This window comes from Chelonia mydas, chromosome 4 (assembly GCF_015237465.2).
Source record: "Chelonia mydas isolate rCheMyd1 chromosome 4, rCheMyd1.pri.v2, whole genome shotgun sequence".
Taxonomy (NCBI): Eukaryota; Metazoa; Chordata; order Testudines; family Cheloniidae; genus Chelonia; species Chelonia mydas.
Window position 1 is genome coordinate 52,592,233 of NC_057852.1, and position 15,832 is coordinate 52,608,064.

General features: G+C 45.5%; 1 protein-coding gene across 1 annotated transcript in view; it reads right to left on the bottom strand.

Moving 5' to 3' along the window:
• CLGN (calmegin) overlaps positions 1 to 11,319 on the bottom strand; it is an 84,442-nt gene extending 73,123 nt beyond the window's left edge. Inside the window, 2 exon segments of the mRNA XM_027825252.3 lie at positions 11,219 to 11,245; positions 11,248 to 11,319. Coding sequence (XP_027681053.3) covers positions 11,219 to 11,245; positions 11,248 to 11,304 — 84 coding nt within the window. The 5' untranslated portion in view covers positions 11,305 to 11,319.
• Positions 11,320 to 15,832: the final 4,513 nt, after the last annotated feature.

The following is a 15,832-nucleotide window of genomic DNA, read 5'->3' on the forward strand; positions in this document are numbered from 1 at the left end:
ACAGGGATTCTGCTGAGAAGAGATTAATAGTAATCTCCTAAATCCACCTTTTACCTCAAGTCCCCAACTGTCATCTGTGGGAGGTATGGTGGGAAGAAGAGTTCCATTCATGACTTCTCATAAATTGTTTGAGATGTGACTGTTCTTTTTTAAGATGTCTTTTGGAGTTTTGGGGGAGGGGTTTCTGAAGCTGTATACGATATATTTAGATTGCAGTAGCACCCACAAGATGTATTAAACCAAAACACTGAGGAAAACAGTTTCTGTACCACAAAGAACATACATTTATAAATCTGTGGAGCAGTCTCGGATTTTCTAGATTTAACCTGCATTTCTATATTCCTGTCAACCACAGTGCAGTGACAAGTCTGATGTTAGAAGAACTTGAAATTATGATTTTCTTTGTAATTTCTATAGGGCAGATGGATAGCACTTACCTAAAGATTAAATCTTGTAGAGAAAAGCGATACAGGCAAGGCCTAAAAGGGCCAGAAGACCAGGGGGAAAGCTTCTAAGAGAGCAGTGGCAGAACTTTCATTCAAGACAATGTTTTGGTTGACAGTTCTGTTCCAGCTGACTCCAGAGTGGGAATGACACAATCCTATCACTGAGAATGGTGGGAAATACTTTAGCCTTATACAGTGCTCCAGTATGCTTTAAAAGAATTAGTTGTCACTGTAAACATAAAAAGATTTCCTCTAAACAAATGAAAGGAGATATCCCCAATGCTAATCATACAGAAGACTCTCCTTTCCACATGCAAGCAGCTTAATGAATTGTTGCACATGCTACCTCTCTCTCCTGCAATTTGTTACTACACTTTTAGTCTCTTCTCCTAAGGTTATTATGCAGAAAGCAATACAATGTTTGGAACCTCACAGAAGAAGAAATGTAATATCTACTGCAAAGCGTTTACAAGCTAGCGTCTGACATTAGCCAAAGAGAAAACCAAGACAGCCAGGGAGAAGCATAGGGAAAAGAGGAAGAACAGAGGCATCATCCGTATGATTATGCAATTATTCAGCAAGACTAGTGCAGAACACAAGGAAGATAAACCACTCAGACAAATACAAAAATATGTGACTTATTTAGCTAGTCTCTTGCAGGCATTGCAGAAGAACTGGATCCAGCTCAAGAAGAGCATTCCAGATCTAAGGGAGAGACGTAGAAGCAACTGAAGGCATGCCTACATTACGAAATTAGGTCGATTTTATAGAAGTCAATCTTTAGTAAGCGATTTTATACAGTCGATCGTGCGTATCCCCATTAAGCACATTAGGTCGGTGGAGTGTGTCCTCAATACCGTGGGTAGCATAGACTCACGGAGTGGTGCACTGTGGGTAGCTATCCCACAGTCCCCACTACTCACTGGAATTCTGGGTTAAGATCCCAATGCCTGATGGGGCAAAAACATTGTCACGGGTGGTTTGGAGGTACGTCATCAGTCTCCCCTCCCTCCATAAAAGCAACAGCAGACAATCATTTCACGTCTTTTTTCCTGGGTTATCTGTGCAGATGCCATAGCATGGAGCTCACTCAGCTGTGCACGTGTGTGTAAACACCTCTTACATTATTCTGCAGTATGTGCAGAGCCTGGCTAGGAGTTGCCAGCACAAGGAAAATTGTGAGGAAATGGACACAGATGTTCCTGAAAGCATGGGATGTGGCAATTGGGATATCATGGTGGCATTAGAGCATGTTGATACAATGGAACGCCAATTCTGGGCCTGACAAACAAGCACAGACTGGTGGGACCCACATAGTGTTGCGCGTATAGAGTGATTCCCAGTGGCTGTGAAACTTTTACATGCGTAAGGCCACTTTCATGGAACTTTGTGAGTTGCCTTCCCCCACCCCGAAGTGCAGGAATACCAAGATGAGAGCTGCCCTGACAGCTGAGAAGCAAGTGGCGATAGCCCTGTGGAAGCTTGCAATGCATGACTGCTACCGGTCAGCCGGGAATCAATTCGGAGTGGGCAAAGCTACCTTGGGGGCTGCTGCAATCCAAGTAGCCAGGGCAATCAATATCCTTCTGCTAAGAAGGTAGTGACTCTGGGAAATGTGCAGCTGATAGTGGATGGCTTTGCTGCAATGCGGTTCCTAATTGTGGTGGGGCAATAGAACATATATCCCTATCTTGGCCCTAGAGCACCTTGTCAACCAGTACATAAACTGTAACGGGTACTTCTCAAGGGTGCTGCAAGCACTGGTGGATCACAAGGTTCCGTTTCACAGACACCAGTATTGGATGGTTGGGAAAGGTGCATGATGCTCTCATCTTTCGGAGCTCCAGGCTGTTCTGAAAGCAGCAAGGGACTTTCTTCCCAGACCAGAAAATTACTGTTGGGGATGGTGAAATGCCAATAGTTATCCTTAGTGACCCAGCCTATCCCTTGCTCCCACAGCTCATGAAGCCATACATAGGCAGCCTGGACAGCAATAAGAAGAAGTTCAACTATAGGCTGAGCAAGTGCAGAATGGTGATAGAATGTGCCTTGGGAATGTTTATAGGGGCGCCGGCACCCCCTGCGGAGGTTAGACCTCAGCGAATGCAATATTTGCATTGTTATTGCTATTTGCTCCATAATATCCATGAGAGTAAGGGGGAAGATGTTGGGGGGTGGGGGGTTGAGGCAATTCGGCTAGTGGCCAATTTTGAACAGCCAGGGCAGGGCAATTAGAAGAGCACACCGAGGCGTGCTGTGCATCAGAGAAGCTTTGAAAAACAGTTTCATGACTGACTAGGTTATGGTGCGGCAGTTGTGTGTGTTTGTCCTTAATGTAAAACCACCCCCTTCGGTGAATGTACTTTGCTGTAATCCAATCCCCCTCCCTTTGCCCACAGCTGGCACAGGAAATAAAGTCCCTATTGTTCTGAATCCATCCATTCTTTATTATTAAAACAAACTTTGGGATCACTGACAAAACTGAGTAGTAAAAAGGTAGCCTGGATGTACAAAGGGTTTGATAATGGGATGGGGGAGGAGGGAAGGACAAGGCCACATTGAAGCCACACTACAAATCAAAGCTATTTGAATGATGGCCTTCTGTTGCTTGGGCCATCCCCTGGAGTTGAGTGTCAGGGTTCCCGGAGACTTCCCCCCGCCCCACGTTCTTAGGCGTCCGGCTGAGGAGGATATGGAACTTGGTGAGGAGGGCAGGCGGTTACACACTGAATGCAGCAGGGGTCCTCACTCTAGTTGCCTTTCCTACAGATCCACCAGACGCCTCATCATGTCCATGTGCTCCCCCATTAGCCTCAGCATCTCCTCCTGCATGTTCCAATCATACTCACTGAATGCTTTCCTGGCCTCTGCCACCAAATGCCTCCAGCATTCAGCTGCGCCCTATCAGCGTGGGAGGACTGCATGAGCTCAGAAAACATGTCATTGCAAGTGCGTTTTTTTCACCTTCTAATCTGTGATAAACTCAGGGATGGAGTTGATGCAGGGAGCATAGAAACAGTTGCAGCTGGGGGGGTGGGGGGAGAAAGAGTAAATTTTAAGATACTGTGTGAGAACAAAAGGGAGATTCTTTCAAAGTGAATCAAGCAATTCACAGTAGGCAGCACATGTGTTTTTATGTACAAGGTTGCATTTTGCCTTTTATATTGAGCGCCTGCTGGTATGGTGACACACCACACATGGCTGGGCAACAGAATTTGGTTTCCAGGCAGCCAGGGTAAGCCAAAGAGTACGTGGGGTCGGCTTCTTCCGCGTTCATAACATGTGGGAATGGTTTCAAACTGCAGCACCTTCCTTTCCCATAGCAACCAATGCTGGTTGGGTTTGCTGTTTAAAAGGAGGGGCTGCAATTTTGGGGTGGATGTGCAACACACACACACTTCTCCAGGATAATCCCTTTTAGCCAAGCACAAACAGCCCAGCATGAACAGGGATGAGTCTAATGTGTCAGGGGAATTTTTGTAAGGGACCAGTAATCCCCTCTGTTTGGTGATCCCTATTTCAACCAGGTGACCATGAATGATATCACTCTCCTGAGGCTGACACAGAAAGATAAAGACCGAATGTTGCATGAATGTGACCAAAACCCAGGACCATTTGCTGCCATGCTTTGTGCTGCAGTGATTCCAGACCATCTGCTACTGGCTTGGTGTAGTAAAGTGTCCTACTGTGGAGGACGAAATAAGGCAGCCTTCCCCAGAAACCTTCTGCAAAGGCTTTCAGAGTACCTCCAGGAGAGCTTCATGGAGATGTCCCTGGAAGATTCCTGCTCCATCCCCAGATACGTTAACAAATTTTTCTTGTAGCTGTACTGGCCGTGAATACCTCCCAGTTGTTCAGGTCAAATAAAACATTAAAACACAATTTAACCCCTGTAGTGTCATTACAAAATGTGCACTTACCAGAGGTGCCTCCTCTGCCTTCAGGGTCCAGGAACAATTTGCCCTGGGAGGCTATTGGCTCCAGGGTGAGGAAAAGGTCCTGGCTGCCGGGGAGAACGGATTCTCCTCTTCCACAAAATCCTCACCCGTGTTGCATGAGGCTGCCGCCTTACAGGTGTCCATGGAGAGTGGTGGGGTACTGGTAGGTTCCCCGCTAGAATGGCATGCAGCTGATCACAGAAGCTGCACGTATGGATTCTAACCCGGAGTGACCGTTTACCTCCTTTGTCTTTTGGTAGGCTTCCCTGAGCTTCTTAATTTTCATGCAGCACTGCTGCGTGTCCCTGGTGTATTCTCTGTCCACCACGCTCTGTGTGATTTTGGCGTATATATCAGCATTTCTTCTGCTGAATCAGAGTTCTGCCTGCACAGATTCTTCTCCCCATACAGCAATCAGATCCAGTGTCTCCTGTTCGCTCCATGCTGGAGCTCGTTTGCAATTCTGGGACTGCACAGTCACCTGTTCTGCTGAGCTCACCATGCTGACCAAACAGGAAATGAAATTCAAAAGTTGCTAGTGCTTTTCCTATGTACCTGGCTAGTGCAGCGGAGTCAAAAGTGCTGTCCAGAGCGGTCACACTGGAGCACTCAGGGATAGCTCCCGGAGGCCAATACCATTGAATTGCATCTGCACTACCCCAAATTCGACTCATGAAGGTGAATTTTAGCACTACTCCCCTTGTCGGGGAGGAGTAGAGCAGTCGATTTTAAGAGCCCTTTAGGTTGGTTGTGTAGATGCATTCGTTATAAAAGAAAAAAAAAAATCAACTTAACACGGCTAAATTTGACCTAATCTCATAGTGTAGACCAGGCCTGAGTGGTGACACAGTGGTGGAATATAAAGAAACATGGCAACAGAGTTAGTATCTTTGATGGAATGAAGTGAATAGGGGTGATGTAATAAGAAAGAGGCAAAGTTATGCAGGGCCTTGAAGATTAGTGCAAGTAGTTCAAACTTACTGTGAGGGATAAGGAAAGACAGTGGAGAGATTCAGAGAAGGGATATTCATTGAATAAAAGTTTGAGGGGAAAATATACTTTATGTTTCCTATAACAAGCAAGCTCCAATTCTGGACTTCCCAATGATATCAAGCTGAAAATACAGTTGCAAAGACAGACATTAAAATAAAACTAAAATAGTTTTGGATATCAGGTCACCCCAAATTACTGATGTTCATTAGATACACGTAAAAGAATGTTATACTGCTTGCCAGTTGCCAAGAAAACACTTGAAGTTCTTTTGAGGGGAAAAAGAAAGTTAGTACAGGTGGCAGCTTTGCTTGCAAAGGAAAAAATGATAGGTTCCTTCAAGTAAACACCAAGAAAGAGAGGTTAGCTTTAAGGCTTAGTTAGCAGATCATGCTGTGGATTTGACCAAAAAGAAGCTACCTGGGGTGAAATCCTGGTCCCATCGACTTAAACATTAAGGATGAAATTCTGGCCTCATTGATTACTTTGATACTGACCTGCAGTGTGGCACTGGGCAAGTCACTTTACCTTTCCATGCCCAGTTCCCCTCTCATCTGCTCTGTCTTGTCTATGTAAAGAATAAGCAGTTTGCAGCAAAGACTGCATCTTACTGTGTAATTTGTACTGTGCCAAGTGCCCTCTGGCTCCAGTCTTGGTTGGGGCCTCTAGGCACTACTGGAATACAAATTACACAAGACAGATCAGGAAGGTTTTGGAGCAGATTTAAGACAAAAACCCAAGTTAGTTATTTATTCAGGAACACCAATACAACATTGTGTTGAACATGCCAGTATATTACAAGTTATTACAGCAGCATCATAAGCCCCAGTCAGAATCCAGGTCCCCTTCTGCTAAGCACTGTACAGACACATACAAAGATGATCCGTGCCCCATAAAGATTTTTAATCTACATTGTAGCAATTTCCACTATCATTTCAACCCTGGGACAATTATCGCTTTCTATATTTCTTAACTCTACTAAGAGATTAGATTTCTTTGGGGATCTATTTTCCCCTACCTAGTGGGGAACACTTTAAAAAACCAAACAGACTAGCAATATACAAAAGAATGTACATAGTATCTATTTCTTTCTGATCACCTTTAAAGCCTGCTACTCAATGCAAGAGAGAATCAGAGAGAGGACTCTTTGTCCTGAATACATTTAGATGTACAGGGGTAACAACAACAACAAAAAAAATGCAGTTTAAACCCTCTGTTGAAAGATCCAATTAACTGAAATGTAGGGCCAGTCAGGGATTAGAGACCCAACACATTTGTAATTGTTAACATTTGTGATGAAGCATTAAGAGTGGGTTTACCCATAGTTAACTTTAGACAGGACAAAATGCATGAGATGGTCTTTTTCCTAACATTCAAACAAAGCAGAGAACACAGTAAAGAGATGGTTATTTGGAAAGTTCCAAAATCATGGTCAGTGAATTTATTGCACATTAAAGGAACCTGAGTAGGCTGAAGTCTTGTTTAAGCCACAGCACAGGGAGCAGACGTTTCCCCATACTATCTAACCTGCACAATTGAAACCTGACCCAGAGAAGCTTACTTCTAAGGTTAAGAGTATTTTGTTCTCCATGTCTATTCAGTCCTTGGCCTCTGATTGAGGATGCCAATGTTCTTGTGGTTAGGTAACATGATCAAGGACCATCACCTTATTTCTCCCAACAGCTATCAAATGCCCTCTTTTTTTCCCCCGATCTCTGTGCAACCTTAATCCATCCCCTTTGTGCACATGCATTATGATACAGTCTTTATTTACACAATCACATTCTAGTTTTTCCACAGAACCCCTGCCTCATTCAGTACACAGGGAACGATTCAGGATTACACAGTGAGTGAGGCTGCTGTCAGTAAACCTCCCCCCTCCTCACCCAATCCACCCACCTCATCTGTTGAGGAAGTTGGAAGGTTTGTAGCAAGTGAGGTAGGGGACTGCATGAAGAGAAAGTATGATCTCATGACTGAAGCAGTTGAATACCATCACTGAGAAGTGAATTCTATCCCTGCCTCTACCAAAGAGCTGTTATATGATGAAGGGCAAGTTATTTAAACTTGTCACACAATTAGGAGAGGGAAGCAGAGAAGCAGCAGCATTAAGCAGCACAGTTGTGGGCCCTGGAAGCTGAGAGGCAGAAAGAGAAGAAGAAAGCAGCTGCACACCAATGAGTCATTCAGCTGGAAGAGAAGAAAACCCTAGAGAGAGAGGCTATAACACCTAACCACCATGGAGAAACATGGACAGATCCCACAGCTCGCATTACTTTCTCATTAAGATACACTCAGCTGAGATAAGCGGTGTTCTGCATACAAAAAGATTGCAATGAAGAATACTTTGCCATTTTTGAAAGATTCTGTGAGGTGCATAACAGCAGCCATATTGGGCCAGACTAATGGTCTATCTAGCCCAATATCTTGTCTTCCGGTGCCAAATGCTTCAGAGGGAATGAACCGAAAAGGGCAATTAAGTGATCCATCCTCTGTTGTCCAGTCCCAGCTTTTGGTTGTCAGAAGTTTAGGGATAGCCAGAGCATGAGGCTGCATCCTTGTCCATCTTGGCTAATAGCCACTGATGGACCTATACATCCATAAAGTTCCAGAGAACAAGAGACCCATTTTTGATTCTCAGGGAAAGCTTTAAATGTATTTAACGAAACAAATTGAACAAGCATTGAAATATGGTGAATTTAAAAAGATTGTATTGCAAAGGTTACAGATTACTCCTGAGGTGCATAGAACAAGATTTAGAAGACTTAAAAATGAATGAAAAAAAGAGTCAGAATATTATATATAAACTGTGTGATTTGATGAAAACTGGGTCAAAGGGAAGAGGAAGGGGGGGCAGGCGTGGGTGGCATTTTGTTCCTGGGAAGAGAAAGGACCGTTGGGAGCCCTGGCAGTCTCCTCCCCAGACTATATCCTCCCTTGGGAATCTCACTGGCAGACCCCATGTACCGAACAGGTCAAGAAGGTGTTTCACATGTGATTTGACTGAACACCCAAGAAATAACTGCCCTAAACTGAAATAAGATAAGTCCACACCCCATCCAGCCTAACTTAATGCACCTGTCCTTAAAACAGGATCCGAAGAGGTAACTGCAGGTCCTCTGATTAGTTTTGTGAGGTCCGACACATTGAAGGTTAACATGGTTACTTTGGCAACTTTAACAAAGAAAGCATTTGGTAGAGACACTGGTGCACAGATTTCTCTGGTCAGGGAAAGCACGGTTAAATAGACAGACATGCTCTCTGGGGAGAATGCATAAGTCCTAGCATTGGGGTGATAAAAACTCCCTTTATCTTTAGCGAAAATACAAGCAGAGAGGAATGATCCAGAGGGAACTCAGAAAGTTGGCATGCTGGGTAGTATTCCAACAGCAATTCTTGTGGGACATTATATTTTGTCTACATCTAAAGTGGTTAATATAGTAACTCACAGCAAGAAGTAATATTGTTCTGTGTTCTTAGGAGATCATTGTGCAGACAAAGCAGCAGCAAAGGGTGGAGGAGATGGCCCCAGCTCAGCAGGAGAAAGCAATGTGCTTTCAGGTGTGGTAGGGGCCGAAGCCAGCTCCAGTATAGCAGAGGACAGCAACACACCTACAGAGTTAGAGGATGAGGAAGAGGTAACCCCTATAACTGAAGAAGCTCTGCCAGCTGTCAGCTGCTAGGGTTTTGCAGATCAATAGACCCCACACTAAAAAGCATCCATGGGTACATCCTTAAGGGGCAGGGAGGGAAAACAGGGAAAGGTGTTTTTTTTTTTGGCGTGTGTAAGAGAAAGGGTGATTATACAGGGAAGTTCCCACAAGCAAAGGTAAAAGCCATGGGAAACCTTACAAGCAATTGATTGTGCTAACACAGTTGTCCTTTTGCCAGTCACTTGGGGGCACAGGATAAAAATTTTTACCGGCCAGGGATACAGAATTAGAGATATTGCAGATTTAGTGACTTATGTCAGATGAGAAAGAGACCTGCAGGACCCCCAGAAGTTCCTGTACGTCCCTTGCCTGTGATACAAGAGGCATTTTTAGGGTAGCAATGGACATTTGGGGCCCTATGCCACATCCTACATCTGAGGAGACAAAGGAACCAAACACTTCATGCTCCATGCATAGGGTCCTGGTCAAAGGGTCTGGGTCAGCCATGCTGGAGAAAGAACAATTGGTGAGAAAGCTACTTTGAGCTAAGTCTGTAGCTTGTTTAGTTAGGTCTTGGGCATCAAAAAGCATATTTGTTTGTAACCCATTCTATCTTCAATCTGTTTTACTTAGTATCACTTAACCTTTGTTTTAATTTTTACTATAATACAACTCTGTGCTGTGTTTGAATTGAAGTGATTGTTAGCTCCAGTTAAAGTGATAACTTGTGCCTTTTACAGGAGCAATGGACCTTAGTTCCCTGAGTATTCCAGGAGAGGGCTGGACTCTTCATGGCAGACAGTTTTGAGGAAATTCAGGAGTTGGGTTATCCTCCAAGTAGTAACTACGGCTGGTGGAGGCCAGGGTGGGGCTGTTGTGTTGTAGGCAGGCTGCTGGGGTCAGAGCACTGGATCAGGGCTCCACAGCATACAGACATTCAGGGAACCACATGCTTGTCTGTGAGCTGGTGGCACCTGAGCCACAAGCAGCGGAGTATTTAAGACACCCAGGATTACAGGACAGGAAGTGACAACCCCTTACTAGGCTGGGTTGAACCCCAAAATATTACAGTTACACCAAGGAAGCCCTCCTGTAATAAGAACAGATTTAGAGCAGCTAACATGTAAGATTTTAACAATATATTCAAGATGGATACCTATGTTTAAAGCTACCCACAAATGAAGACAAGCATATGTTCAGAATCAAGAAACTATATCCACCCCAGGTAACAAACCCCACAAATCCAGGGCCTACATTTTGACAAAGACCCATCACATGGTCCTTAAGGAGGGTGCATTCCAGGGCAGTGCAACCCTCCTCCTCAGCCCCCTCCTGGCCCCAGGGATCTGACTGCAGCACAACTTGGCAGCACATGCACAAGAGCAGCTAAAACCAGAGTCCCAGAGTTTGACTGAGCCTAACCAACAGAAACCAGCCAATTAGGTGCAATTAGCCACAACTTCCCCAGTCAGGCAGATAAATAGGGGACCTGCTTATTTTTATACTCGCCCTAGCTATACAACTCCGCTGTCCGTCCCCCGCCCCCATACGGAGCTAATTGCTGTTGTTCTCTCTGGCTGGTCCCACTAGGTCCCAGAACAGCTCTAGGGAGAGGCGGGCAGCTGCTGCCGGGAAGGGCAGGGAGCTTTCTGCCCCATCCTTGGGGGTGGGGGGCAGTTTGAACGAAGTCAGATGTCAGCTTGGACGCTGGAGCCACTACACTGAAGGGAGGGGGCACAAGACTGAACGCGCTCCCGGGGAACCCCGTCAAGCGCGCGTCCAGCAGGGAACGCGCAGCGCCTACAGCTGGCGCTTGGAATCCTCATGCCACTGACATTCTAACGGCAAAATAACGGCCTCACCCACATGCCGAGGGGTCACCGGCGGGGTGGGGGGAGGGTCGGCACGGCAGGAGAACGGCCTCCACTCCCGACTTCCTCCGCGCAGCCCCTGCCTGAGGGCCGCCGCGTTCCTGAGCGCCTGCGGAGCCCGGGCCTCCCAGTAACGGTTGACCAAGGGAGCAACTGCCCCAGCACCGTCACTCGCCTGCGGAGCGAGACCCGGGCAGAGCTCCACTCCGGCCCCGCGCGGTGAAGCTCATAACCCCAAGCCACTACACAGCGAGCGGGACCGCAGGTAGCCCGCCCAGCGTAGCTCAGAGACGTTTAGCCGCACCCGGGAAGACAGTTACCGGCAAGATAGAAGGTCCCGTCCGCCTCGCTCTCCGGTAAAGCCGGGTAGCGTTTCCCAGCGCATCACGTATATTGAACTGCGCATGCGCTGTTGCACTTTCGGGGATGCTGGCGCTGAAGAGCAGGTGCAGCCGGGCAGCCCGAGCCAATCCGCGCACGCGCTGAACAGATCAAGCGAATCACAACTCGGAACAATCCCGGCGCAACTCACTGGCAGCGGACTCCCCGCCCGAGCCAATCACGGCTCAATCCGCCGCGGTCAGAGCCCCGCACGTGCCGGCTAAGCCAATCACAATCAGCCCCCACGGGACTGCTCGCGGCGCCGCGCATCAGTCACTGCTCAGCCTACGCCGCCAGATTCGGTGGCCAGTCCCTGCGTGGGAGCTGGGAAACAGTTACCAGTTTGCTGCCGCCCCGCTTCCTGGCCAGTCCCCGGGCTTGGCGCGCTTCACCCAGCACAAAGCGTCAGCACCTGCCATGGCTCCCGCGTTAAGCCTGTTCCAATAGCAGGGATTCAACCTCCTGTGCATGGAAAGTACAGCCTGTCCTCCCTCCACTTACAGCGCGTGCACTGGAGAGTGGATTTCTGAAAGGGGACTAGAAAACCCATTCGCCTCTGAGCTACAAAAGAATTACAGGCTGCTGGTTCTTTGAGATCTTTAGCATCTGGCAGTCTTTACAGTCTTACGTTTGGAAGATCAATCCGAACAAACACAGACTCGTCTAACTTTCCACAGAGTTAAAATCAACCGAAATCTTACGGGCAATATTTGAAAGAAGAGGTTGTAATTAAACTAATATTAATGATTGTTGTATCTGATTGTATGATTAGATTACAAATAGGCTAAGGCAGTTTAGTGGGGACATTATGACATCAGAAATAAAGCAACCACCACCACTCTACAGCTAATTTTTGTGCAACAACTTTATTGGCTATAATGAGATAAGATCGGTGACATATCTTTTCCTGGACCATATCTCTTGGTGAAAAAGACAAACTTTTGAGTTAAACAGAGCTCTTCTGGTCTGGGAAAGGTATTCAGTGTCAAAGCTAAATACAAAGTGGAACAGGTAAGGAATGAACATATGTTGCCCAAAATCATTCCAAGGGAAATGGACATTAACACATGACAAAGGAGGATGAGTGGATTACAGATTGTGGTAATGAGCCGTAAATCCAGCATCTTTATTAAATCCATGATTTTTGGTGTCTAGTAGGGTTCTGAATATAAGTTCCCAAGCTTGTCTTTTGACGCTGTTATGCATGTTTCCTTTAAGAGCGAAGACTGAGGGGTCAGATATGGAGCAATGGTTTTGTGAAGTGTGTTCACTCATAGGTGATATTTTGTTTTTGTCTTACTGTTTTTCTGTGTGAGTTCATGAGAGAGCAGAGCAATTGTCTTATTTCATCTACATAGTTGTTATTGGGGCATTTAACACACTGGATGACATACAGTATACCAGATGTGCTTATAGGCCAGGATTTTGAAAGCCGTGTTGTCAGGGGTTATTGATCGTTGTAGCAGTGAAGCAATGTCTGCAGGTTTGCATCAGTTGTTCTGGCTGGGTCTGGTGCTGCTTTGAGTTGGTGTGTGGGGAGGTTCTGATGATGAGGTTGGGGAGCTGTTTGAAGACCAGAAGAGGGGGGGTCAGGAGAAATTCCTTCCAGAATGTGGTTTCCGTCGGCTGTACGTGTTTAATGATTCCTCATAGAGGTTCAAGGAGGGGTGTATAGTCAGAGGGTTCTTTTCTCCTTGTATTGAAGCAGGTTCTCCTAGGGTATTTAGGTCGATGCAATCTACTTTCTGGTGGAGTGTCCTTGTTTGGTAAAGGTGGGTTTTAAGTGTGTTAAGGTGTGTATTCCTGACTTTCTCCTTGGAGTTTATTCTGTGGTATCTGAGGGCCTGGTACTTGCAGATAACTGATTTCTTGGTGCGTTTGGGGTGGTTACTGCACCTGTGATGGTAACTGTGATGATCTGTGAGTTTCTTGTATATAGATGTCATTGCTGAAGCTGATTATGGTGTTCAGGAAGTTGATGCTGGTGAGGGAGTGTTGCAATGACTCATCTGTATGAGAGACACTGGACACGTTTTCCAGAGTTCTCACTGGTAGGTTACTTGACCTGCTCTTTGAAGATTTCATAGCTGTATTCCATCTTGGGCATGTTTATTTATAAAACTTCTAATAAATGTTAAACTAATTTCCGGACCACGAAGAAAATTAAAATGGAGTTATGGTTGAGAGTATGTTTCAGTAACTTATGGATAAAAATCACTGTAGAAGTGTTGAAATTGTAGCAGTCTTCAGAGAACTTGGAGGGAGAAGCAGTTTTCAGGAGGGAAGCTTCAGGCTGTGTGCATATGGTTTGAGTGTAGCTGCAGTTGTAGCAACTCTGTAACAGTTCTTTTAATAAAGAGAGAGTTTAATTTTAGAAACATATTTTTACCCAGCATGCGGTACTTAAAACAGTAATTAACACAAAACCAAGCATTATAAACCTGGGAAAATTCAGAGTTAAGATTACACTTAAAAGACATTCCAAAATGTTAAGGTAAGAAATCCACAATTATGGAACACAAACAACCTTAATGTTGCCCAGTGGTGATGCCACAAAGGAAGAAAATAGGACAGTGTCTTTAATTTTTTTTTTAAACTAATCTGGATTCACAAATACTAAAATGCCTTAAATACTGTAGGCTATTGTATAGTGTCACTGTATGGCATAGTTAAGATTGTTTGGGTGCCTTGGTATATAGAACTATGAGCTAGTAGTTAAGGGGATGCTCTTGGGGAAGGAGGCAGGTTTATGAAGCAGCTCTAGAAATTCACATAGGTTATTAAGTCCCATTGTATTGAGACATACTTGAGCTGGATGGAAAACAGAAATCCCTTCCTGCAAAAAAATTTACATTTTTGAAAAAAAAATTGTCCTGAAATTTTTCCCACAAGGGGATTTCCAGAAAAATTCCATGTCAGGAGAATGGAAGCTGAATGTTTTAGCTTCATAGCTGTGTGCTGTGATGATTTGGGGAATCTATCTGTACAATTTATGAATTTTGTGTAGATCAGGAACTCTATGTATTTTATCAGGCGGCAAACTCCATTGTGAACGTGCAGCTTGTTTGTCTTCTCTGTGGTCTCTTTACTGCCACGTGGGTCTGAAATTCCTGCACGGGTAGTGGGAAAGGCCTAACGATAGAACATCATTACACTTTGACAAGCAGCCATCATTAAGAGAGGTCTTCTCCCCACTGCAAACCACTTTTTCAAGTCTAAACTCACCTGACATAGGGGGCTGAAAGTTATTAAAGGGCAGGAGCTGCTTTACTCGGGGGATCACTTTTCTCCAGCTCAAGATGAGAGAAGTAACCCAGCATGTAGGAACCTGATGAGGCAGTGGACCTGCCTGCCTCGTTACGTAAACAGAGATGGGTCTCCCAAGGAAAGGGTGAACTAGTAAGGGCCATATTGTAGTTAGGATGGTGGTAGTTTTCTAAGCGTATGTCTCTACTTGGAGCTAGGGGTGTAATTACCAACTGGCATAGACATACTGGTGCTAGCTCTCACTGAAGTAGCGGGCTAAAAATAGTAGTGTAACCAGGTTAACACAGGTGGCAGCAAGCGGTGGCACTGGCTAGCTATGCTGAGAATGTATGCTAGGGGTTCAGGCAGCTTTGTGTTTGGCACAGCTAGCCCATGCCACTGCTTGCTGCTGCCCAGGCTATCCTGGCTACACTAGTATTTTTAGTGCACTAGCTCCATTAGAGCTAGCATAAGTGTGTCCACACAAGCAGGGAATCACACTCCGAGCTATAAGTGGGGCTCTCTTGTGCTTTATTTGTTAAATAAGAGAACCCTGTGCAAAGTGTCTGTGCGTGTTATATGCTATACTTACACTGTGCCTCGAGAGAGTTAAAGTGTAACCCCAAATGCTCAGATCTTTGGTGAGATTCTGGGAGAGGGTGTGTTTAAGCTACAGGGGAATCTAAGAAGTCAGCACTGGTTCTGGGGTCTGGGCAGAGGACCACAAGGTCACGGCTCTCAGAAAGGAGGGTGCAGAGCCTCTGTCTAATACTGACAATGTGCCTGTGGACCCCCAGGCTGCAACAGTGCTAGGCTCTGTTCAGACTCTGGAGGCTTAAAACACCTAGGTCCCTTCACAGCAGTCCAGCGAGTGTGCATGAAGGGTCACTCAACCAAATTTGTGACACTCATATGGAAGATTTTTGTCCCTTTTTCCAGGGAGAAAGTGATATTGACAAAAGCCTCCATGTGGGCATCTGTGGAGCCATCCTTTGGATTTTCCTGATGGATTTTTTTTTTGGGGGGGGGGGGGGGTAAATTTGAAAAAATCACTTTTGCAAAAAGGGCATTTCCCATCAGAAAAATCATTCTCCTGGAAAATTCCCAACTAGCTCTAATACATACTTACTGAGACTCTCACTAGGCTGGGGTAGGAAAGTCTTTCTTGCAGTCACTAGTTGAGGCAATTCGGCCCAAACCAAAGAAGAAAAGTCTCCCACTACAACTGGGACGTCTATCGCACATTCCTATCATACATTTAAGGAATAACTGAGTGAGGGAATCAATTTCAGCTATTCCAGACCGAC